At 45.5% G+C, this 25,431-nt stretch overlaps 3 protein-coding genes across 3 annotated transcripts in view; 2 read left to right on the forward strand and 1 right to left on the reverse strand.

Moving 5' to 3' along the window:
• Positions 1–13,606, forward strand: part of ELP1 (elongator acetyltransferase complex subunit 1) — a 62,581-nt gene extending 48,975 nt beyond the window's left edge. Inside the window, 5 exon segments of the mRNA XM_014477445.2 lie at positions 6,211–6,338; positions 7,133–7,261; positions 7,264–7,286; positions 9,365–9,440; positions 12,116–13,606. Coding sequence (XP_014332931.2) covers positions 6,211–6,338; positions 7,133–7,261; positions 7,264–7,286; positions 9,365–9,440; positions 12,116–12,183 — 424 coding nt within the window. The 3' untranslated portion in view covers positions 12,184–13,606.
• Positions 13,607–19,488: 5,882 nt separating this feature from the next.
• On the reverse strand, positions 19,489–20,805 carry ACTL7A (actin like 7A). The gene has a single exon (XM_005893325.2). The coding sequence runs from the start codon at positions 20,803–20,805 to the stop codon at positions 19,489–19,491; it is 1,317 nt and encodes a 438-aa protein (XP_005893387.1).
• A 2,296-nt stretch (positions 20,806–23,101) lies between these two features.
• ACTL7B (actin like 7B) lies at positions 23,102–24,355 on the forward strand. Its single transcript, XM_005893326.2, has one exon. The coding sequence runs from the start codon at positions 23,102–23,104 to the stop codon at positions 24,353–24,355; it is 1,254 nt and encodes a 417-aa protein (XP_005893388.2).
• The last annotated feature ends 1,076 nt before the right edge of the window (positions 24,356–25,431 follow it).

The raw sequence follows: 25,431 nt of genomic DNA on the forward strand, positions 1-25,431 counted from the left end.
TGACCGTTCCCTGAGGATGTGGAGAAAGGGGAGTGAAGAGGTCAGTTTTCCGCCAGGACAGTGCAGCAGGAGGGGGAGGACTGTGGAAGTTGTGTAAGGACCTTCCCAGCGTGTCTGAGAGATCAGACTTGACTTCAGGTGTTTTCTGCTGCAGCTTCGTGGCCTGTGTGTTTGCCCGTTGCTAATAACGGCACTTACACTGGGTACTCAGTTTATATTTAACATCTGATTTTATTCATTTAACAAATATTAAGTGACTATACGTAATGTGTAGGCACTGAAAAACTAGAAAGATTATAAAGCAAAGCGAGTTCACACTTCTTCAAAGTTCAATTGGTCAGAAGTGTTTACTGAACTAGCTGCACTGGATATTACAGAAACCTTTTAAGGAGATGTGAATTAATAAGAATTTGTAGACTTACTTGGGAAACAGAAAACAATGCATGATGATATATTTAAACCAAATGGTGTTTTAGGAATTTAGAGTGGACATCTGTGGGATTCGGTGGGATAAACAGAAACTGCAGGAAAGCCACCCAGACTGGGCTTTTGGGAGTTGGGGTGAGGGTCCCAGATGAAACAAATGGCATAATTAAAGACCTCTGAGGCAGGAAAGAATGTGGGGTTCATTTATACATTTTATGATATTCAAATTCCAATCTGATATGTCTGTCTTCTTACTTAAATTTAATTTTGTTGCCTTTAAATTTATTTGCTTTTTACTACAAAATTGAAGCTGATTGTTCTCATTGTTCCAGCTGTGATTATCAGATGTAATCTCATTTTATTCTGTATCTTATTTTTTTTTATTTTTATTTTTTTACTTTACAATATTGTATTGGTTTTGCCATACATCAACATGCATCCGCCACGGGTGTACACGTGTTCCCCATCCTGAACCCCCCTCCCTCCTCCCTCCCCATACCATCCCTCTGGGTCATCCCAGTGCACCAGCCCCAAGCTTCCTGTATCCTGCATCTTAATCAAAACTTCAAGGCCAGGCATCACTTTTTAGGGCTTTCCTTATTATTTCCTGCCTTTTCGCTACCAGTTGAATTTCACGTATCATTTTAACACCTTCACCATTTTCCCCAAAATACAAGCACCATCTGTATATACCCTGGTTTCCCCAAAAGTTGGTGACCATAGTTATTGCTACATTCACTTTAATCTGCTGAGCACAAGGAGAGTCCTCTTTTTCTTTATTGAGGCATGATTGACAATGTTGTGACGATCTCAGCTGCACAGCACAGTGATTCAGTTATACACATACATGCATTCTTTGTTTCTCTTTTCTTCCATTGTGGTTTATCATAGAATATCGAATATAGTTCCCTGTGCTATACAGTAGGGTGTTGTTTATCCATTCCAGTGTAGTACTTTGCATCTACCAACCCCAAACCCACAGTCCATGCGTCTCCCTCTCCCTCTCCTCCCCTTGGCACCCACAAGTCTGTTCTCTGTCTGTGAGTCTGTTTCATAGGTTCATTTGTGCTGTATGTTAGATTCCGTGTATACATGACACCCTAGTTCTTTCTCTTTCTGACTTACTTCACTTAATTTGATAATCCCATTTGCATCCATGATACTGCACGTGGCATTGTTTCATTCTTTTTATGTCTGAGTAGTATTCCATTGTATGTATGTACCACGTCTTCTTTATCAAGTCATCTGTCAGTGGATCTTTAGGTTGTTTATGTCTTGGGGCTGTTGTGAGTAGTGTTGCTATGGACATAGGGGTGCATATGTCTTTTGGGTTAGAGTTTTCTCCAGGATATGCCCAGGAGTGGGATTGCTGGATCATATTGTAATTCTCTTTTTAGTTTTCTGAGGGACCGCCATACTGTTTCCATAGTGGCTGTACAAACTTACATTCCCACCAAGAGTACAGGAGGGTTCCCTTTTCAGCATACCCTCTTCAGCATTTGTTGTTTGTAGACTTATTAATGATGACCGTTTTGACTGGTGTCAAGTGGTACCTCACTGTAGTTTTGATTTGCATTTCTGTAATAATTAGTGATGAGCATCTTTTCACATGCCTGGTGGCCATCTATCTGTATGTTTTTTTTGGAGAAATGTCTATTAAGATCTTTAGCCCATTTTTTGATGGGGTTGTTTGGGTTTTTTTGTTGAGTAGTATGAGCTGTTTGTGTGTTTTGGAAATTAAACCCTTATCTACTGCATCATCTGCAAACAGTTTTTCTCCCATTCCGTAGATCGTTTTTTTTTTTTTTTATGGTTTCCTTTGCTGTGCAAAAGCTTGTAAGTTTGTTTACTTTTGTTTTTATTTCTATTGCCTTGGGAGACTGACCTAAGAAAGCACTGGTACAATTTATGTCATAGGATGTTTTGCCTATGGTGTCCTGTCTTAATTATGTTTAGGTCTTTAAGCCATTTTGAGGTTATTTCTGTGTACAGTGAGAGGGTATGTTTTAACTGCATCTGTTTACATGTGGCTGTCCAGCTTTTCCAGCACCAGTTGCTGAAGAGGCTTGTTCCCGTTTTATATTCCTGAGTCTCTTGTAGAAGACTAACTGGTAGTAGGTGTGTAGGTTTCTTCCTCGGCTCGCTCTCCTGCTCCACTGAGCCACATGTCTGTTTGTGTGCCAGTGCCATGCTGTTTTGATTCCTGTAGCTCTGGAGTGTGTCTGAAGTCTGAGAAGGCTATGCCTCCTGCTTTATTCTTTTTCTTCGGAATTGCTTTAGCAGTTCTGGGTCACCTATGGTTCCATAGAATTTGGAGATTATTTGTTCTAGTTCTGTGAAACTGTCATGGGTCATTTGATAGGGATTGCATTACATCAGTAGATTGCTTTGACTAATATGGCCATTTTAACAATGTTAATTCTTATAGTCCAAGAACATGGGATTTCTTTCCATATCTTTGAATCATCTTCAGTTTCCTTTCTTAATGTTTTATAGTTCTCAGTGTATGAGTCTTTAATCTCCTTAATCAGGTTTATTCATAAGTATTTTGTTTTGGGGACTGTGATGTTGAAAACTATTGTTTTTTTACATTTCTTTTCTGATATTTCATTGCTATTGTAAAGAAATACAACCAATTTCTGATGTCATTCTTTTATCTTGCTATTTTGCTGAATTCATTTATCAGATCTAGAAGTTTTTATGTGGAGTCCTTCAGTTCAGTTCGGTCTCTCAGTTATGTCTGACTCTTTGCGACCCAATGAATCGCAGCACGCCAGGCCTCCCTGTCCATCACCAACTCCTGGAGTTCACTCAGACTCACGTCCATCAAGTCACTGATGCCATCCAGGCATCTCATCCTCTGTCGTCCCCTTCTCCTCCTGTCCCCAATCCCTCCCAGCATCAGAGTCTTTTCCAGTGAGTCAACTCTTTGCATGAGGTGGCCAAAGTACTGGAGTTTCAGCTTTAGCATCATTCCTTCCAAAGAAATCCCAGGGCTGATCTCCTTCAGAATGCACTGGTTGGATCTCCTTGCAGTCCAAGGGACTCTCGAGTCTTCTCCAACACCACAGTTCAAAAGCATCAATTCTTCAGCACTCTTTCAGCTTTCTTCACAGTCCAACTCTCACATCCATACATGACCAATGGAAAAACCATAGCCTTGACTAGACGGACCTTTCTTGGCAAAGTAATGTCTCTGCTTTTGAATATGCTATCTAGGTTGGTCATAACTTTTCTTCCAAGGAGTAAGCGTCTTTTAATTTCATGGCTGCAGTCACCATCTGCAGTGATTTTGGAGCCCCCAAAAATAAAGTCAGCCACTGTTTCCACTGTTTACCCATCTATTTCCCATGAAGTGATGGGACCAGATGCCATGATCTTCGTTTTCTGAATGTTGAGCTTTAAAAGCCAACTTTTTCACTCTCCTCTTTCACCTTCATCAAGAGGCTTTTTAGTTCCTCTTCATTTTCTGCCATAAGGGTGGTGTCATCTGCATATCTGAGGTTATTGATATTTCTCCCAGCAATCTTGATTCCAGCTTGTGTTTCTTCCAGTCCAGTGTTTCTCATGATGTACTCTGCATATAAGTTAAATAAGCAGGGTGACAATATACAGCCTTGACGTACTCCTTTTCCTATTTGGAACCAGTCTGTTGTTCCATGTCCAGTTCTAACTTTTGCTTCCTGACCTGCATACAGATTTCTCAAGAGGCAGGTCAGGTGGTCTGGTATGCCCATCTCTTTCAGAATTTCCCACAGTTTATTGTGATCCACACAGTCAAAGGCTTTGGCATAGTCAATAAAGCAGAAATAGATGTTTTTCTGGAACTCTCTTGCTTTTTCAATGATCCAGCAGATGTTGGCAATTTGATCTCTGGTTCCTCTGCCTTTTCTAAAACCAGCTTGAACATCTGGAAGTTCACGGTTCACACATTGCTGAAGCCTGGCTTGGAGAATTTTGAGCATTACTTTACTAGCATGTGAGATGAGTGCAATTGTGCGATAGTTTGAGCATTCTTTGGCATTGCCTTTCTTTGGGATTGGAATGAAAACTGACCTTTTCCAGTCCTGTGGCCACTGCTGAATTTTCCAAATTTGCTGACATATTGAGTGCAGCACTTTCACAGCATCATCTTTCAGGATTTGGAATAGCTCAACTGGAATTCCATCACTTCCACTAGCTTTGTTCGTAGTGATGCTTTCTAAGGCTCACTTGACTTCACATTCCAGGATGTCTGGCTCTAGGTCAGTGATCACACCATCGTGATTATCTGAGTCGTGAAGATCTTTTTTGTACAGTTCTTCTGTATATACTTGCCACCTCTTCTTAATCTCTTCTGCTTCTGTTAGGTCCATACCATTTCTGTCCTTTATCGAGCCCGTCTTTGCATGAAATGTTCCCTTGGTATCTCTAATTTTCTCGAAGAGATCTCTAGTCTTTCCCATTCTGTTGTTTTCCTCTATTTCTTTGCATTGATCGCTGAGGAAGGCTTTCTTATCTCTTCTTGCTATTCTTTGGAACTCTGCATTCAGATGCTTGTATCTTTCCTTTTCTCCTTTGCTTTTCACTTCTCTTCTTTTCACAGCTATTTGTAAGGCCTCCCCAGACAGCCATTTTGCTTTTTTGCATTTCTTTTCCATGGGGATGGTCTTGATCCCTGTCTCCTGTACAATGTCACAAACCTCATTCCATAGTTCATCAGGCACTCTAAATCAGATCTAGGCCCTTAAATCTATTTCTCACTTCCACTGTATAATCGTAAGGGATTTGATTTAGGTCATACCTGAATGGTCTAGTGGTTTTCCCTACTTTCTTCAGTTTAAGTCTGAATTTGGTAATAAGTAGTTCATGATCTGAGCCACAGTCAGCTCCTGGTCTTGTTTTTTTGACTGTATAGAGCTTCTCCATCTTTGGCTACAAAGAATATAATCAATCTGATTTGGTGTTGACCATCTGGTGATGTCCATGTGTAGAGTCTTCTCTTGTGTTGTTGGATGAGGGTGTTTGCTATGACCTGAGCATTTTCTTGGCAAAACTGTATTAGTCTTTGCCCTGCTTCATTTCGTATTCCAAGGCCAAATTTGCCTGTTACTCCAGGTGTTTCTTGACTTCCTACTTTTGCATTCCAGTCCCCTATAATGAAAAGGACATCTTTTTTGGGTGTTAGTTCTAAAAGGTCTTGTAAGTCTTCATAAAACTGTTCAACTTCAGCTTCTTCAGCGTTACTGGTTGGGGCATAGACTTGGATTACCGTGATATTGAATGGTTTGCCTTGGAAACGAACAGAGATCATTCTGTTTTTTTTGAGATTGCATCCAAGTACTGCATTTCGAACTCTTTTGTTGATCATGATGGCTACTCCATTTCTTCTGAGGGATTCCTGCCCTCGGTAGTAGATATAATGGTCGTCTGAGTTAAATTCACCCGTTCCAGTCCATTTCAGTTCGCTGATTCCTGGAATGTCAGTGTTCACTCCTGCCATCTCCTGTTTGACCACTTCCAGTTTGCCCTGACTCATGGACCTGACATTCCAGGTTCCTGCGCAGTAGTGCTCTTTACAGCAGCGGACCTTGCTTCTCTCACCAGTGGAGTCCTTAGGGTTTTCCAAATGTAGTATCATCCCTATCTAATGACAATTCCTAATGACCTTTCATTTCTTTTTCTTTTCTGATTGCTGTGGCTAGGACTTCCAGTACTGCGTTGAAGAGAAGTACTGGGAGTGGGCATCCTTGTCTTGTTCAGATTTTAATGGGAAAGACTTAAAACATCTCTAATTTCTAACAGGCGGTCATCTAAGAATCGGCGCAAAGCGGAGCGGAAGAAGCACAGCCTCAAGGAGGGGAGTCCACTGGAGGATGTGGCCCTTTTGGAGGCATTGAGTGAAGTGGTGCAGGGGACTGAGAAATTGAAAGGTATAGTTTCAATACTGATGATTCTTGCCAACATAAAAACCCTAGTAAACACATCACTTCAGGGCACATTCGTAAAACAAAACTTCTCAGCCCAGAGGCCTTTCTCATTGGCATTCATCTACCCAAGATGTGAAGGACGATCATTAAAGTCAAAAAGTTTACCCAAGGCCACACAGAGCCTAAACTGTTAAGCAGGTTTGCTCTGGGATGAAAGGTTAAAATCCAGTCCATCCCCTTCACTTGCTACATCATGGACTTGGGAATAAGTCTTATTAGTCTGGAGAAAGACATCTATTTTTCTATTTGGCCTTTTGGGAAGTTCCCTGGGAGCTTCCCAGATGGTGCTAATAGTAAAGAACCTGCCTGCCAATATAGGAGATGTAAGAGATGCAGGTTCGATCGCTGAGTTGGGAAGATCTCCTGGAGGAGGGCATGGCAACCCACTCCGGTATTTTTGTCTGGAGAATCCCCATGGACAGAGGAGCCTGGTGGGCTACAGTCCATACAGTCAGAAAGAGTCGGACACGACTGAAGTGACCTAGCACACACGCATGCATCGCTGAAACCAGGATAGGGATTGAGGAGACACTAACCTCCTGCTTGGGCTGCCATGGGTTTGTTTTCTTTTTGTAGTAGATATGTTAAATTATTCTAGCTTTGGAGGAGAAAGGAGAAAATATGGAAGATATTGTGTGATATTAGATATTTTCTGCTTGGGAAAGAATCTCTGTTAGGGTTCTAGCAATGGAGTTGGTATTACAACTTAACCACTCTCTCAAATTTCTTCTCTCTAGATGAAATATGCCGTATTTTAAAGATGCTCTTTCTCTTTGAGTTTGATGAGCAAGGAAGGGAATTACAGAAGGCCTTTGAAGATACTCTGCAGTTAATGGAAAGGTCGCTTCCGGAAATTTGGACTCTCACCCCCAGCAGAGTTCAGCTACACCTGTAAGTTTTCCTCAAAAACACAATGTGCTTTTCATGTTAAAATCGCTTTCACAGATTATTACTCTCATAGTGTCTTGGCAGTCAAAGCGAAAGATTTTCCTTTTCTTAAAACATACCATACCACAGTTAATTATCTTAGCAGCTGTTGGGAAGAAGATTTTGTGATTGACCGTGTAGTTCATCGTACACCTTGGCTTAGGTTGAGTTTGCTTTTAGTTCTCTTTCCACATGAAACCTCTGTCACGGAGAAGATGGGAGTCCGATGGTTGCCCCTGACCTTCAGTGAAATTGTTAAGGGTCGACTGGAACTAGCCCCTCACCTCTCTGTTCACACTTATGGATGGGATCGGAAGTCTTTAAAGGAAGCCCAGATAATGGCAGTAAATTTGACTTGTCACTTCTGTGTTGTTATGACATGATTACTAATTATGTTAAAGCTGTTTGTGTCCCATCAAGAATTCTGATGTTTTGTCATCTATTTATTGTTTATATCTGCACAGTCTCTTACAGCTCAGGTCTGTTGCTCAGCGTTTTGCTTTTGATTCTGAAAGGCTGGTCTGTCTGTCGGGGTCCGTTAAGGACAACGGAAACCACAGCTAATATTTTATCAGAGAGCTTTTAATAAATGGAACTGGTTAACCAAGTACTAGAGGACCAAAAAGGCAGAAGGGGAGCGCAGAGAAGGAACGCTGGGATAGTAGTGTGGGCAGCAGCGTTCACCCCTAGGGATGAAAGAACAGAAGGAAGAGTTTGAGATTCTTAGAATTTAGACGCTTGGAGGTGGGCCTTGCAGAGCCGGTTCTGGAAGCTCCGTGAAGCAGGGGCAGCCATCTCGTGCTGGTATTTCTGAGGGGGCAGATGAGGCTGGTTCAGAGTGCATAGAAATAAATGGAAACTGGAATGAAGAGATGCTGTGGGGTAAAGAGCCACTGTTGAGTGGAAGCAAGCAAACGAAGGAACAGAGCCCATCTCCTTCCTCCATCCAGCCTCGGCCTGTCCCTCCGTCGGCTGCTCTTGTTGAAGAATAACAGCCGTCAGAGGAGGGGTGTTTTCTCAGGCCCACAGTCCCAGCCTCAGAAGCAGTGCACAGAAGGGTGGGTTTGGAGCTGAGACAGAGGCCGAAAGTCAGCTCATAGCCTTATGAAATACATGAGCTTACTGGGTCTTGATTTCCTCGTTTATAAATGAGAATAATATTCTCTGGTATACTTCACTGAATGTTTTGAAGGTTACATGACAAGGTAGATATCAAAGCATTTAAAAGAAAAAACTCTAAAAGCAACTAAGAGTTAGCCTCCCATAAGCACTTGAATTTACTATAATAGGTATTTCCTAGAAGAAATGTGATCACCTTCAAAACTTGTGATTTTGAAGCTAACAATTTACAATGCCTCCCCAGGCCCTCCCTTATCTCATCGATTCAGATCATATTAACGCCTAAGATACCAGTTTAGGAGTCTTTTAGGGGAAATGACAGGAAAATTGTGTTTTTGCTCTGGTTGGTAAAGCACGGTCATGTCACGTGTGCAGGATACCGTGGGTCCCAGGGCAGTGCTTTAAGCATGTGGATCGCTGCTGGGCGTGCGCCAGGAGGGGACGGGCCAGAGCTGAGTGATGGCAGGGCAGAGGGCCTGGCATGTGCCCTCCGAGGCTCCTGCAGGCGTGGGATTCCTATGAAGTCTCTTGTTCACCTTGAACACACGTGAAGTTTGCATTCTCCTCCGTTTTATGTACATATTATTTTAATGTAAAAATTCTCACAAATTTTTGAGTACAGTTTGATGCTCTGTGTATTCTATAATCTGTTATTGTACCCCTCCCCAGGGTTTGGCTCACTCATTTGGAAAGGACCAGGTGTTTATCACTGAGCTTTTCCTTTTCTGTTTTCCCCCCATCATTACCTTCTGGTAGACAGGAGATATCAGGGCCTGAATGGAGACGGGAGAAACTGTCAAATTAAAATGACATATATGTTTGATGTCATAATGAAAATGGAGGGCTACTTATTGCTGCAAAGGTATTTGCAGTTATCAGAAGTATAAAATAATCTTTGCTGATTCAGTCTACTTTCTACTTAGGTTCTAGGTCCCAATTCTACTGCAAATAGTATCATGGCCTCTTACCAACAACAGAAGACTTCAGTTCCTGTTCTTGGTTAGTATTTTTCTCTCTAAATTATTATAGTACTAAGCAGAAGAAATATATTTTTGTAAGTGTTGAGGTTAGTAGTATAAGGAGAGATTGGGGAGTCACTGCAACTTTTCCTCTAAGTCTATCTGTAGTAAAATTAGTTTAATCCTTTAGTGTTAGGAACCTGGGTTGGGGGATGAGAGCTCCAGTGTGATATTAAATGTATAATTTTTTAAAAACTTGTTCTGACATGCGCACTTGTCAGTGCAGTGGCATATACGCATCCATACAGGTACATCACAGTTGAAGTTTGAGTCTAAACAGTCTAATTTGCACATACATTTTAAGAATTCTTCTGAATCATCAGTTTTGGCTCTTGGCAGTTTTGCATTGTGTCTTGGGGACATTTTCACATTTCTTGCTTAAGAGCCAGACCTTTTTAGTCATCCTTAGGATTGATAGTATAATTTGAAAACAGATCCAAAGAAGGTTATCATTTCATCTGCATTTCCTATTGAATTATACATAAAATGTTTCTGCTTATTTTGGGGGGTAGGGGGTTACATATTCCTCAAAGTTAAAAACCCTAAAGGCTTTCTTTTCAAAGTTGGTTAAAAAAACTTTTGACGGATCAGTTTGGTGCCAAAGTGTTTGCCCTTCACGTGGATCCTTCCAGCATGGTAACTTCTTTTCAGCTTCGAAAAGTTGCTGTAGTTGCTGTTTGCATTTCTGGCATGTGGCAGGCAGCATTCTGAAAGTTTTTCATTTAAATGCTATATTGTGTTAGCATTTTGATGACATTTGAAGTAGGCTTTGTGAGAGCCATGTCAAGTTTAACCTTAATGGTATATTTTGCTACCAGGAATATACTTACCACCTTCCATACCAGCTAAGCTCATATATCCAGACAGTTAACTGCTGTATCCCTAGGTCCCCTTCTTCCTGGAGGCTGGCAGGCCGCTTCTGGTGTCAGTCCCAAAACACACACTGATTTCTGAGATGCTCACAGTTCATCCCAGACGAGAGGCTGTTTGGTAATTAATCCAGGCTGTGTGGTGTCTCTGGCCCCTGTTTTCCTCACTGCTGGCTTGATGCTGGCCTTCAGGTCAAGTCCAGTCACACATCTTTCCCTAGGGTGGTCTAGTTGGCTTTATCAAAGAGCACTTTCATTTCCCAGCTGTGCCTTGAAGACTTTTAAAATTTTTAGGCTGCTCATTATCAGCAGCCTCCAAATTTGTATTATGTATCATGAGCTCATTATGTGTATTATCCGTGTCCCTGTGTAGGAACACTGGTATAGACTGTGTAGGAAAAGAGAAGTGCTCATAACCCAAAACGGAGAAGGCAGTGGCACCCCACTCCGGTACTCTTGCCTAGAAAATCCCATGGATGGAGGAGCCTGGTAGACTGCAGTCCATGGGGTCGCTGAGTTGGACACGACTGAGCGACTTCACTTTCACTTTTCACTTTCATGCATTGGAGAAGGAAATGGCAACCCACTCCAGTGTTCTTGCCTGGAGAATCCCAGGGACGGGGGAGCCTGATGGGCTTCTGTTTATGGGGTGGCACAGAGTCAGACACGACTGAAGCGACTTAGCAGCAGCAGCAGCAGCAGCATAACCCAAAAAGGGGCAGATGAGCTACTCACAGAATCAGTGCCACTCAAATATTCCTCGCCTGCCCCTGCCCAGCTAACACCACAGGGGAGCAGTGACCTGAGGGGCATTTTCTGATTGCTTCATGTTTACCATCAATGCAGCACCACACAAGTTGATTCCAGGTCTTGCAAAAATGGAATCCGTTTCATAAAATGGATTCACGTTTTACCAGAGTAGTGCTTAAATCATAGACCAGTTGGACTTGTTATGGTTGATAGCAAAATTGCTTTGACTATCAAAGGATAAAGAGAAGTCCTTGGAAAAATTGATAAAAGTCCTCAAAGTATTTTTATGAAATGACTTTCTTTGTGCTATGAAATCCAAACACAGAAATATGAAAGATGTCAGGGCTTGCTGTCATAGTCTTTCAGAATAGTTTCTTTCCTGCCAATAAGTTAATACGTGGTATTTATACTAAGAAAGAACCTCTTTACGTATTTTCTCATGTTTCTACTTATTATTTATTATTCCTACTTAAATAACTCCATAAATGTATCTGAAAGAGGGCCTGAAAGTTTTATCTGACAAATTTTCTCCAAGTATCACCTGCCTCTTCTAGTTATTTATTTTTTAAAGTCTTTTCTGTCTGTTAGCTTTACTTACTGAAAACATGCCACCAGTTTTTTCTTTAAGTCTTAAAATTGAGGTAAATTTTACATACAGTGAAATGTACAGATCTTTTAAGTGTATAGTTTGATGAAATTTAATACATGTGTACAGCCTTGTCATCACTACAACCACCACACTCTCCCATTTGAAATACAAAATATTCTTTCCCTTTGAATCAGTTAGTGGGCCTGTTTTTCTTCAACCCTCTCCCCTGCGTGAAGTTCAAGTGGAATTCCTCTTTTTGGAGCAGGTCCTCTAGGCCGTGTTTGCTCTGACCAGGAGGTTGTTAGGGTAACACGAACATTAACTCTGCTTCTGAAGCTCATCTTGTAGGTGCAAAGCCCAGTCACCTCATTTTAGCTTAGAGCGATTGCCTCAGCTCCCACCAACAGGAAAGAGTGTGTCTCTTACAGTTTCTTTCCTTTCCTTTAGATGCTGAGCTTTTTATGCCACCAAAGATCAACAGAAGAACCCAGTGGAAACTGAGCCTTCTAGATTGACTGTGACCTCAGCTAGGAGACTCTGGCAGAGAAAGCTGTCTTCCTTCTACTCCTCACTCCTCGAGGCCTGGCTTTGGGAACTGGGAAGAGAAGACCATCTACCTTAGCATTGGGGAGAGCTGCTCTGTACAATGGACCTCGGCAGACACAAATTCTGTTTTATTTTATTTTGCATGTAACTAATCATTAGCAAGACTTTAAGCTTCAACCAACAGAGCATCATTTTGTAAAAGTTACTGTTCTTTTACTTAGTGCTGGTTGAGAGCATATTCCTGGTATTTATGGTAATCAGGACTTTGGGTTTGATTCCCAGCTATGGATCTGAATCATATTGGGACCACAGACAAATCATAGAATTGATTTGTGCCTCAGTTAATTGGGAATAATGTTACGTGGCTTCTATCTCAAGTGTGAAGAAAAGTAAAATAATGTTTTTAAATTGTTTTATGTTCCTTGAGGAAAGCATTATATATAAATAACATGGCTATTAGTGGTCTCAACATTTGGTCAGATTCAATCATTTAAATGACTTCTTCACCTTGAACTAAGCAAAATGAAAATCGAAATCGATTCTTTAATGTTCTGAGCTTTCCTATGCTGACAGTAATATCTTACCAGGTCATGTGCTTCCAGTTGCAACCAGCTTGAGCCTTCTGTCACTACAGTGTCCATGGGGACTATTTTTACTGCCTGTGAATGTTCTGCTAGAATTAGCAGTATCAGCACTGAACAGTCGAGAATTTCTGAAACAGTGTTGTGCGCACTTGGGATGGTGAGCAGTGTGCATCAGGTGGCACGCGCAGTAGTGAGTTACTCCTTTTCCTCCGAATGTTGCTTCTTGTAACATAGTGTTTTTGTCAGTGTCTAGGCCATTTCATTTATTTTTCTTTATGGTGCTTAACTGACTTCTGTCTTTAAGTTATTTTCTTTGGAAGAAATGGAAATGTTTTCCCTTTTCGGTGAGTCTAGAAGCAGCTTCATTTTGACAACAGTTTTGTTGCTGAGTTCTTGGGTAAGGCTAACAATCTCTTCCACGCTTTAATATCAGAATCAGACTTCTATTTCTCTATGTAAGCTAACAGTAAGTGCTACTTTTGATCCTCAGAGTGTGGATATACCCAGAATTGTGTAACCAAATAAGCCTTTCCCTAATAATAATGTAAACTACAGAATCTAGGTGTGTTCATTGTACAGTTCAATTTTTGTGTGTCTGAAAATGTTCACAAAATAAGAGAAAAAGAAGATCTGTAATTAAGTGCATAGCATCGAAAGGCTGCAAGTGCTTTGTGACTACTCTGTGGTGTGGATTACTGAACATGGTAACCTGTACGATGTTTTAATGTAGTGCTCTTGCTATGGATTATAGTAAAGGGATCCATGCTGATGGATTGGAAATAGAAGTAAACATGTCTTGATAATGGCATGATTTTGCATGAAAATTCACTTTCCTTAAAATAATGTAGTGAAGCAGCAAAAAATAATTTGTGTGAATACAAATTACTGTCACTTACTCTCATCTGAGCAAGATGGGATTTTATTCATTTGGAGAAGCAGCAGGTGGGAGCAACCCTTCCAAATTGAAGGGCAACGTCAGGGGGGTAATCCTGGGGGGAAATGGCTGTGTATGTGCAAAGGAGAACCTCCTGGTAGATGAATGCTTAATTTGGGGGAAAGATTCTGTCAAGTTCTACAGGAGAGTATATGATTCTTTCCCCAAATTTGGACTTTTCCCAAAGCAAATTCATGCTGCAAAAAGAAGCTAAAAGCCTTCATTATTTTGTTGGTGCCACTGAATCAGCTTTGGTCAGATGCTCTGCACATCAAGAGGAATTGTGCAGAGGATTGTCTCCTATAATCAAAGTGCATTTTAATTTAGATTTTAAAAAGCTGAGGCAGGAGGTTATTATGTTTTTATTGGTAGAGCTTGGTATAATTTCTTGGCAGTGCTGCATATTTTAAAATAAATTGATTTTCCACATATACCTACATATACACAGACATATATTTATGTGTGTGTATATACACACATGTGCTGCACACATCTGGGGATTCTGTCTAATTGAAGAGGATGTTTTTAAAAGTAAATAAAACTGACAGTTCTTAGTAATTGTAGGTGACTGTAAGTTTGGAAGGGCTTCCCTGATAGCTCAGTTGGTAAAGAATCTGCCTACAATGCAGGAGACCCTGGTGTGATTCCTGGATCTGGAAGATCTGCTGGAGAAGGGATAGGCTACCCACTCCAGTATTCTTGGGCTTCCCTTGTGGCTCAGCTGGTAAAGAATCCGCCTGCAATGTGGGAGACCTGGGTTGGAAGATCCCCTGGAGAAAGGAAAGGCTACCCACTCCAGCATTCTGGCCTGGAGAATTCCATGGACTGTATAGTCCATGGGGGTCTCAAAGAGTTGGACACAACTGAGTGACTTTCACACACACACACAGGAGTTTGGAAAGCAAAATTAGCTTTCATCCTCCTGTGGCTGCCTGTAATCTGTGCTTCACTAGAAGTACCACTTGGACAAGTCCTTGGGAGCCTTTGGTTGTCCTTCCTTGTCTGTCACATAGTAACTGGGGGAGGATGACCATCTTAGAAGCTAGGTCACCATAACATCTGAGATCGCCTGTACACAAGCCACAGTCAAGGTGATGATGCTTGCAGTCCTGCAGGCCTGCTCTCAATTCCTGTGCTCTCTGGGCTCCCTCCGCCCTTACCTGTGCTTCATGCCTGCAGCTGGCGGTTCCTCCAGTACTCTTACTGGCTTTGAAGTCCCAGGAACTTCAAGACCAACAGATGTCCTCCTGGTATTTGGAAAGAACAAAGTCATGGTCCACTCATCTTAGTGTCCTTGGACAAAGTCATTTAATCTCACTGAATCTTTTCTCCAACCTGTGTGTCCACTGGGCTAACCAGGGTTTCTCAGTCTTAGCATTGTTGATTCATTGTTCAGTCACCAAGTCGTGTCCAACTCTTTGTGACCCCATGGACTGCAGCACGCCACGTTTCCCTGTCCTTCACTATCTCCTAGAGCTTGCTCAAACTCAGTGTCCACTGAGTCGATGCCATCCAGCCCTCTTACCCTCTGCAGCCCCCTTCCCATCCTGCCCTCAGTCTTTCCCAGCATCAGGGTCTTTACCAGTGAGTCGGCTCTTTGCATCACATGGCCAAAGTATTGGCGCTTCAACTTCAGCATCAGTCCTCCAGTGAGTATTCAGAGTTGATTTCCTTTAGGATTGACTGACTTGATCTCCTTGCTGTCTGTCCAAGGGACTCACAAGAGCACTGTTGATATTTTGGGTTATATCATGCTTTGTTGTAGGGGGCTACCCTGTACATTACAGAATATTGAGCAATAGCTCTGGCCTCTAAGATCATGGAATCTGGTCCCATCACTTCATGGCATATAGATGTGGAAACAGTGGCTGACTTTATTTTTCTGGGCTCCAAAATCACTGCAGATGGTGATTGCAGCCATGAAATTAAAAGACGCTTACTCCTTGGAAGGAAAGTTATGACCAACCTAGATAGCATATTAAAAAGCTGAGACATTACTTTGCCAACAAAGGTCTGTCTAGTCAAAGCTGTGGTTTTTCCAGTGGTCATGTATGGGTGTGAGAGTTGGACTATAAAGAAAGCTGAGTGCAGAAGAATCGATGCTTTTGAACTGTAGTGTTGGAGAAGACTCTTGAGAGTCCCTTGGACTGCAAGGAGATCCAACGAGTCCATCCTAAAAGAGATCAGTCCTAGGTGTTCATTGGAAGGACTGATGTTGAAGCAGAAATTCCAATACTTTGGCCACCTGATGCGAAGAGCTGATTCATTGGAAAAGACCCTGATTCTGGGAAAGATTGAGGGCAGGAGGAGAAGGGTATGACAGAGGATGAGATGGTTGTATGGCATCACTGACTCGATGGACATGAGTTTGGGTAAACTCCGGGAGTTGGTGATGGACAGGGAGGCTTGGCGTGCTGCGGTTCGTGGGGTGGCAAAGAGTCGGACACGACTGAGCAACTGAACTGAACTGAACTACCCATCAGGTGCCAGTATGACATACCCCCTCCTCCTGTTATGATAACCACAAATATCTCTCAGTTCAGTTCAGTCGCTCAGTCGTGTCTGACTCTTTGCAACCCCATGAATCACAGCACGCCAGGCCTCCCTGTCCATCACCAACTCCCGGAGTTTACCCAAGCTCATGTCCATCAAGTCAGTGATACCATCCAGCCAATCTTATCCTCTGTCGTCCCCTTCTCCTCCTGCCCCCAATCCCTCCCAGCATCAGGGTCTTTTCCAATGAGTCAACTCTTCGCATGCTGTGGCCAAAGTATTGGAATTTCAGCTTTAGCATCAGTCCTTCCAATGAACACCGAGGACTGATGTCCTTTAGGATGGACTGGTTGGATCTCCTTGCAGTCCAAGGGACTCTCAAGAGTTTTCTCCAACACCACAGTTCAAAAGCATCAATTCTTCAGTGCTCAGCTTTCTTCACAGTCCAACTCTCAAATCCATACATGACCACTGGAAAAACTATAGCTTTGACTAGATGGACCTTTGTTGGCAAAGTAATGTCTCTGCTTTTGAATATGCTATCTAGGTTGATCATAACTTTCCTTCCAAGGAGTTAGCGTCTTTTAATTTCATGGCTGCAATCCCATCTGCAGTGATTTTGGAGCCCAGAAAAATAAAGTCTGACACTGTTTCCACTGTTTCCCCATCTATTTGCCATGAAGTGATGGGACCAGATGCCATGACCTTCGTTTTCTGAATGTTGAGCTTTAAGCCAACTCTTTCACTCTCCTTTTTCACTTTCATCAAGAGGCTCTAGACATTACCAAATGTCTCTCAGGGGTCAAAACTGTTACATTTGGGAACCAATGGGCTAAGATGGCTTCCAAATACTTATTAAAAACTTTTCATCATTTTTTTCTGTGTGAGGAAGATGCTTTTTTTCTGCAAGGGCTATTTATATGGGAAAGTGAGAGAATTCATAAAAGTGCTTTGAAAAGAGATTATACAGTTGTTCAGCCTTATATTGGTATTTTTCATTTTAAAATGCAGTATGGCATTTAGTCCTAGAATGGCCTAGGAGTTCCCATTCTCCAGAATCATCTCCCATGCCTCCACTTCATCAAGACCCTCTTCACCTTTTGGGGGTTCTTGACTGGGGGGTTCACAGACCCTTAAGGAATCTGAAGATAGTGTATTTCTATAATCCTATGTATTTTATTTGATGTGTTCAAAGAATATTATTGTGAGGGGGCCATAGGCTTTAACCACCCTGTCAAAGAGGTCCAAAGGTTAAGAATTAGCCAGACTTCAACCTTCCCATTGATGAATGTTCTTCGAGTGTTGACTGTAGTGGTTTACCTGCAGAAGCAGGTAAACAAGGCAGACTCTCTCAAGTCAGTGTACGCGACTCATCTGATGCCCTGATCCTCCAGGGTAAGGCTTACCCTTGCTGACTAAGCCCTTCTGTGGCTATTTTTGCTTCTCTACTCTAGCTTGCTGGTGCCAGCCATCTGTGTTCACTCACCAGGCCTCCAGGGTAAGGCATTTGCGTCTTTCAAGGCTGTCTGTAGGCAAACCTGTAGGTTACAAGGATGGCTCTGTAGGGCTTCTCCCTGAGCCTGGTAGAGATGCCATAGCTCTCCTACACATGCTTGAAAGTGCACGCCTTTGGGTGTATGTGTGGCTCAGGATCCTAGTAAGGTATTTGGGCTCCTGTATTTAACTGGTAGAAATCTACAAGATAATACTGTCCAACAACTCTTAGGATCACCTCCTGGAGGCCACACGCTAGTTTTCAAATGTTTATCTCTGATAGTTTTTTCAAAGCTAAACTTTTATTGTTTTATATCTCATAATCAGCTATGTGAGGTAGGTGTTTGATTTCAGTTTTATAGGTGAACAGACTCAGGGCTTCCTGGTAGCTCAGTGGTAAAGAATCTACCTGCCAATGCAGGAGTCGCAGGTTTGATCCCTGGGTCAGGAAGATCTGGAGAAGGACACAGCAACTCACCCCAGTATTTTTCCCTGGCAAATCCCATGAACGGAGGAGTCGGGTGAGCTACAGTCTATGGGGTCGAAAAGGAGTTGGACACAACTTAGTGACTAAACAAGACTTAGGTCGCATAGCCAGTTGGTAGCAAAACAGTTCCAGTCCACAGAGTCCAAAGCCCATGTTCTTTCCACTATTTTATGCTGCCTGGCAGTGTTGGAGACAGGGCAGAGAATATACTGGGGATGGTTCTAAAAAATCAAAGGTTCAATTATAAACTGCCTGCAGGAATACCCCAGACCATGCTGGGCTCTGGAAGGGCTTCCAGGCCATGAGGGTCTTTATGTTCCTTTGGTTCCTCAGTTGGGTTAGAGTGACCAGAATGAAGACCCTCCCACAAACCCACAGCATCCACTGCAAAACCGGCAGCCTTTATCCTGAGCCCATTCCAAACTCCTTGTATACCCTGCGGGTTGATGGAGAATCCAGTCATGTCGGAGATGAGCAGCTGCTGTTTAAAGTGTCTGGAGAATGGCTGTGGGTTGCCCCCTCATGATCTTAGTGCTGATAAACCAAGATAAATCTTCCTCCAGTTTTTAAAGGGGGAAATCTATATAGCACCTATTCCCTGAAGAGTTTTTCCCTTAAGATAACACATACCTTGCTCATAACACATGGGTTTCAGCAGCTAGTCACCATGATGGCTTGGTAAGAACTGATAGAGACATTATCAGTGACTATTGGGACTAAAAGAAAGTCCAATCAAAGCAGGTGTCAGACATCATCAGCTCTTCCGAGCCTTCAGAGGTACTGATCAAGTGTGAAACGTGCTCTGCTCCTGTGTGGGAGATTGAACCATTACCGCGTACTTCCTGTTGCTGTTTATTGAAAGGGATATTCTTAAATGCCATGACAGCATTTACTCTATTAAATGTATCACACTCCCAGAGTTTAACAATACTATAGTACCTTAAGTGGGGAATACACAAAATAAGGGACAGAGTAATTGTAGAGACAGTTTCTCCCCCAAATACTTCAGCAATCAACATAATGCATGTCTTTCTGGTCCATAATCATTCCCCCTTCCTTCCCTCCTCCCACCCCCACCATTGTTTGGGCAAATGCATATTCTAAGGCAGATGCTTCATGCATGAAGTTCTCAATGCGTAAGGAAAGAGAAACACACTGTGGAAGGAAACATGAGGGTTGTTTAATACTACAGAAGTGAACGGGCTGACTGCTCCCTGTGTGTGAGATGCGTGCTCACCCAGCAAAGCCGATGCATGGCACAGCGACCACTCTGCCTTGGAGTTCAGAAGCACCTTCTGTAGAGGAAGAAAGGCCCATGTTCCTCATACTCAGAGCGGTGGACCCACAGCGGTTGGAAGCCCTGAAGCGACGCCAGGATGGAGCCCCCAGTCCACACTGCCGTGTCTCTCTCCGGCAGCACGCTTACCTGGGGGGTGTCATTGGGACACATGCTGCTCAGTTCCTTCTGCAGACGGTTAGGGAACCCGCTGAGCATAGTGCTGCCCCCGCAGAGCAGGATGTTTCCCATGAGGTCTCGTTTGAGGGCGATGTCACACTTGTTGAGGCAGGACACCGTCTGGGTGTGGAGGCCCAGCTGCATGGACTTGATCAGAGAAGGCTTGAAGAACATCTCCGAGCAGAGGAACCTTTCCTGGCACAGGTAGATTGCCTGCCCATCTGGCAGGGTATACTGGATCATATGCTCAGTAGCTGGGACTTTCTTCTCTTCAATGGGGTCCAGGGCCACAAAGCAGCATTTCTTCTTGATGTCCTCCACGATGCCCAGCTGGCCCTCGGTGAAGTGTTTCCCTGCAGTGTTCATCAGGCACATCAAGTAGGTTGTCAGGTCGGAGCCCGCATAGTCCAGCCGTCCGGTGATGCTGGGCAGAGGGTAGCCCTCGTAGATGGGAACTACGTAGGACACGCCGTGGCCGACCTCCACCACCAGGCCGGAGGTCCTGCCGTAGGAGTACATGGACAGGCGGGACTGGTAGGCGATGTGCATCGCGGGCGTTTTGAAGGTCTCAAACAGCATCTCGGCATACTTCTCCCTGTTGGTGTGTGGGCTCAGGGGTGGATCTGAAACCAAGACCGCGTGCTCCTCTGGGGCAATCTTCATTTCCTGATGGAAGAGATACTCCCAGATATCCTGCACTGTATCCCAGTCCACAATGATGCCGTGTCGCAGAGGGTTAATCAGCTTGAGACGAACCTCTGGGTTGATAAGCTCGTGTCCCACGAATGTCTCCTTGCGATTGTCGCCGGTTTTGGCGGTCTCCATGTAGGGTTTGCCCACTGTGGTTGAGATCCTGTGGGTGGGCTTTGGCAGCCCGGCAAAGCCACATTTACAGTAGCCTGTGCCAAGGTCCACGACCACGGCTTTGGTCAGCTCTAGCTTGGGCTTCTTGACCTCAGGTGACGTCGTAGGTTCTGGCTCTGAATGGTTCCGGCGCACCCACACTGCCCGCTTGGCTGGGCCATCCTTCAAGGAGGCGGTCTGGAGGACCTGTGTCTGTGGGGAGGCCTGCTCTCCTACTCTCTCGGATAGCCCATCCCCTATGACTGCTGCCTGTGGCGCCCACACGCTCTCGAGAGCCATCTTGCTCTCAGAGAGTTCCTCAATCCCACCGGCCTCAAGGCCTGAAAGGCTGAAATAAGAGGGCAACTTGAGAATTTCTCCAGTGGTGACATCACTGATTATGACATAATCGAGTGTCCCAGGGCTTTCTAGTTACTGGGAACCTTTGTCTTGTGTTAGGGTATATTTGAGATAAGAGTTTTTGAAGTGATTTACTTTTTTCTAAATTTTGTAATAAACCTGGCTTATCCAAGCAGTATTTCTTGAGTGCTCGCTATGTGCAAGGCAGGCAGCAGTGAGGGGAAAAAAAGGACAAAAATCTCTGCCCTCATAGAACTTATCTTCTAGTCAGTGGGGGTTGGGGGAGAGACAGACAATAACCAAAATAAATATATGGGGATGTGTGTGTGTGTGTTAGTCACTCAGTCGTGTTTGACTCTTTGTGACCCTGTGGACTGTAGCCCTTCAGGCTCCTCTGCCCATGGAATTCTCCAGGCAAGAATACTAGAGTTGGTTGCTATTTCCTCCTCCAAAGGATGTTCAGGGATCGAACCTGGGTCTCTTGCATTGCAGGCAGATTCTCTCATCAGGCTTCACAGGCCATTGCTAGGACTTTGGCTCTAACTCTGCATGAGGCCAGAAAGCACTAGAGAATTTTGAACAAAGACTTGATACCATCTGACTTAGGACCAATTGCTGCTATGGCAACTCTGCCAAGCACTTACAAAGGTAACATATTCACAGATGCCAGGGATTCAGATGTGGACATCTTGGGGGGGGGGTCATTATTCACCCTGTGCCCCTTGACCTGTGCATCCCACTTCACTAAGACCCTCGAAGCCTGGAGTGCTCTGTTTTACAAGCTCCTCCCCCACTGCCCATGCTCGCCGTCCTTAGCCGTCTGCATCGTCAGTTGAATCGAAGGCCTTACCTCTAGCATTTGCAGTCCCCCCGAGCCCTGATGGCTCAGCAGGTAAAGAATCTACCTGTAATGCAGGAGCCTCCAGAGGTGTGGGATTGATCCCTGGATCGGGAAGATCCCCTGGAGTAGCAAATGGCAACTCACTCCAATAGTCTTGCCTGAAAAATCCCATGGACAGAGGAGCCTGGCAAGCTACAGTCCAAAGGGTTGCAAAGAGTTGAACATGACTGAGCACACATACCTAGTTGCCTCCATGACCTCCTTATCCTCGTCTATTTTTCCAAACACTAACTACTGGAAACTCTGCACCATACTTCCCTCAGAACCTTTGCTCAGGCTGTGCTCCCTGCCTGGGATGCCTTTCCCTCCTCTAAGCTACCTGACAGGCACCCACTTACCTTTCAGTACTCTATGTGGGCACCCCCTCTCTGCAGAACCTTCTGACTCCCTCCCTCTGTGCTCCTGTGTCCTCCCAACAGACGTCCACCTGCAAACTCCTCTGCATCCATTCATCTTCCCGACTAGACTGGGCACTGCTTGTGGCCGGGTTGCTATCATTAGAGCTCTCACACGCTTCAAGGAGACCTGGTACATTTAAGTTGGAGGAACATGGGTTATAGCACAAACACCCCAAGGGCTGTTTGCTCTTGGGCAAGTCATTTGCATTCTGAACCTTGATTTCCTCAGCTCTGCCTGTCTCCCAGGATTCTGTGAAGTGTCATGCGAGGTGCCTGCTACAGTGCTTGGCTCACTGGGCTGTGTATGTGCTGTGCTAAGTCGCTTCAGTCATGTCCAACTCTTTGCGACCCTATGGACTGTAGCCTGCCAGGCTCCTCTGTCCATGGGATTCTCCAGGCAAGCATACCGGAGTGGGTTTCCATGCCCTCCTCCAGGGGATCTTCCCGACCCAGGGATCGAACCTGTATCTCATACATCTGCATTGCCACTACATCCAGTAGTGGGTTCTTTACCACTAGCGTCACCCGGAAGCCTTTGGCTCACTACTGGGGCTCAAATATTTATCACCCTTTCATCAAGCTGAGAAGCAAGAGGTGATCAGCTACTGAATGGGGGATTAGGAAGAAGGATATAAGGTGAGAAAGAGCAGAAACCTCTGAGACGCAAGTGTGCTTGGATTTCTAAAACTGTGCTGGCCATCTGCTCTGTCCTGGAGCAAAGTTGAGTTAGGCCGATGGGGTGGGGGGGGGTGGGATAGATCAAGGGCCTGCCCAGGCCAAGCCCACCCCCCACCCCCCCGCTACAACTGCCAGAATGGACCAGCCCATGTGACATCACAATTCTAAGGGGTTGCCAAGTCACTGCTAGAGACAGACCCTCATTTCTCCCCAGGGAGCTCTAGGATGTGGATGTGAGACAGGTGAGCAAGGAAGGCAGATGGCGACAAGGAACAGCTCTAGCCCCAAGCCGATGGGCACGGCTCAGGGGGACCCGGGAGAGGCAGGCACACTGCCAGGTCCTGATGCTGGCATCCGGGACACAAGTTCGGCCACTCAGCTGAAGATGAAGCCCAAGAAGGTGCGCAAGATCAAGGCACTCATCACTGACCTGGGCTCCCAGTACTGCAAGTGTGGCTACGCGGGCGAGCCAAGGCCCACCTACTTCATCTCCTCCACGGTGGGCAAGCGCTACTCGGAGGCGGCGGACTCCGGTGACACCCGCAAGGAGACCTACGTGGGCCATGAGCTGCTCAACATGGAGGCGCCTCTGAAGCTGATCAACCCGCTCAAATATGGCATCGTGGTGGACTGGGACTGCATCCAGAGCATCTGGGAGTACATCTTCCACACGGCCATGAAGATCCTCCCCGAGGAGCACGCCGTGCTGGTCTCTGACCCCCCGCTCAGCCCCACGAGCAACCGGGAGAAGTATGCAGAGCTGCTGTTTGAGACCTTCGGCATCCCTGCCATGCACGTGACGTCCCAGTCGCTGCTGTCCATCTACTCCTATGGCAAGACCTCCGGGCTGGTGGTGGAGAGCGGGCATGGCGTCTCACATGTGGTGCCCATCTCTGAGGGCGACGTGCTGCCGGGCCTGACCAGTCGAGCCGACTACGCGGGCAGCGACCTCACCAACTACCTGCTGCAGCTGCTCAACGAGGCCGGCCACAAGTTCACTGACGACCACCTGCACATCATCGAGCACATCAAGAAGAAGTGCTGCTACTCGGCCCTCAAGCCCGAGGAGGAGGTCAGCCTGTGCCTGGAGGACCTGCGCGTGGACTACGAGCTCCCAGATGGCAAGCTCATCAGCATCGGCCAGGAGCGCTTCCAGTGCGCCGAGATGCTCTTCAAGCCCACCCTGGTAGGCAGCAACCAGCCCGGCCTCCCCGAGCTCACTGCCGCCTGCCTGAACCGCTGCCAGGAGGCGGGCTTCAAGGAGGAGATGGCCGCCAACGTGCTGCTGTGCGGCGGCTGCACCATGCTGGATGGCTTCCCCGAGCGCTTCCAGAGGGAGCTGAGCCTCCTCTGTCCCGGGGACAGCCCTGCAGTGGCCGCGGCTCCCGAGAGGAAGACCTCCGTGTGGACCGGTGGCTCCATCCTGGCGTCCCTGCAGGCCTTCCAGCAGCTCTGGGTCAGCAAGGAAGAGTTTGAGGAGCGGGGCAGTGCAGCCATCTACAGCAAGTGCTGAGCAGCGGGGTCCCCACCGGCCAGGTCTGGGGGCAGGCAGCCACAGGCCACTCTATACACATTTACAGAATTTCACATAAAATTTTAAAGTGCGGTGGCTCCTGTCTGGTCTGGATTTCTTGCTCTAGGCTGATAGCAGAAGGTGGGGAGGGGGAGTTGGGCTTTCAGTCTGTATCTGCTGGGTTGGGAGCAGCAGGGGCGGGATGGGGGGGGGGGGAGGCTCACCAGCCCCTCCCCCTCTGCCCTCTTCCTGAGGGTGACATCATCATAGAGCCCAGAATGTGGCCTCTTGTTCCATTAGCTCTTCAGGGTTCAAAGCCCAATCCAACTGACACTCAAATTGCTTGCTCACCCATAGACCAAGGGGAGAACAAAGGCTCAGATTAAGGGACTGGCTTGGGTTACAAAGTTATGTGATGGGTGGGACACTCAAACTAGGTGTCTCCTGTCTTTGCCCCTGATGGTCGCCTGCCCACAGCTTTATCACTGCTTGACTGCCTCGCTAACCGTCTGCCACCGGCCCCCCCCTCCCCACCAAAGGTACAGCCCATGGGTGTCTCCTGAGTGGGAGGGGCCATTTCTACCCATCAGTGGCCCTCTCCTTTTAGACTCCTGCCAAAACTGTGGCTATTTTTACAGCGTCACAGAGCCACTGAATCTGGAAGATGTTAGAGAAACCAGAAGGCCATTTGGAAATCATTCGGTTCTCTCCCTCCTGTAGAGATGTGGAAACTAAGGACCAAGAGGGAGGGGGCCATGTCAGTGGTTGAGCCTTGGGTCTCCCGACCCAGGTCATGATTATTTCCAGGAGGGCTTCCCAGATGATGCCAGTGGTAAACAACCTGCCTGCCAACGCAGGAGACGTAAGAGATGCGGGTTTGATCCCTGGGTTGGGAAGATCCCCTGGAAGAGGGCACGGCAACCTATTCCAGTATTCTTGCCTGAAGAACTCCATAGACAGTGGAGTCCATGGGGTGGCACAGAGTCGGACACGACTGAAGCAGCTTAGTACAGCACACAAACATGGCTGCTTTGGTTTGGGCTGCTATAGCAAAACACCACACGTTGGGTGGCTTG

Source organism: Bos mutus, chromosome 8 (genome assembly GCF_027580195.1).
Source record: "Bos mutus isolate GX-2022 chromosome 8, NWIPB_WYAK_1.1, whole genome shotgun sequence".
NCBI classification, from domain to species: Eukaryota; Metazoa; Chordata; class Mammalia; order Artiodactyla; family Bovidae; genus Bos; species Bos mutus.

What these genes read in the sequence shown, in the direction of transcription:
- ACTL7A (XM_005893325.2), bottom strand. Translation starts at nt 20,805, where the DNA reads ATGGCTCTCGAGAGCGTGTGGGCGCCACAGGCAGCAGTCATAGGGGAT.
- ACTL7B (XM_005893326.2), top strand. Translation starts at nt 23,102, where the DNA reads ATGGCGACAAGGAACAGCTCTAGCCCCAAGCCGATGGGCACGGCTCAG.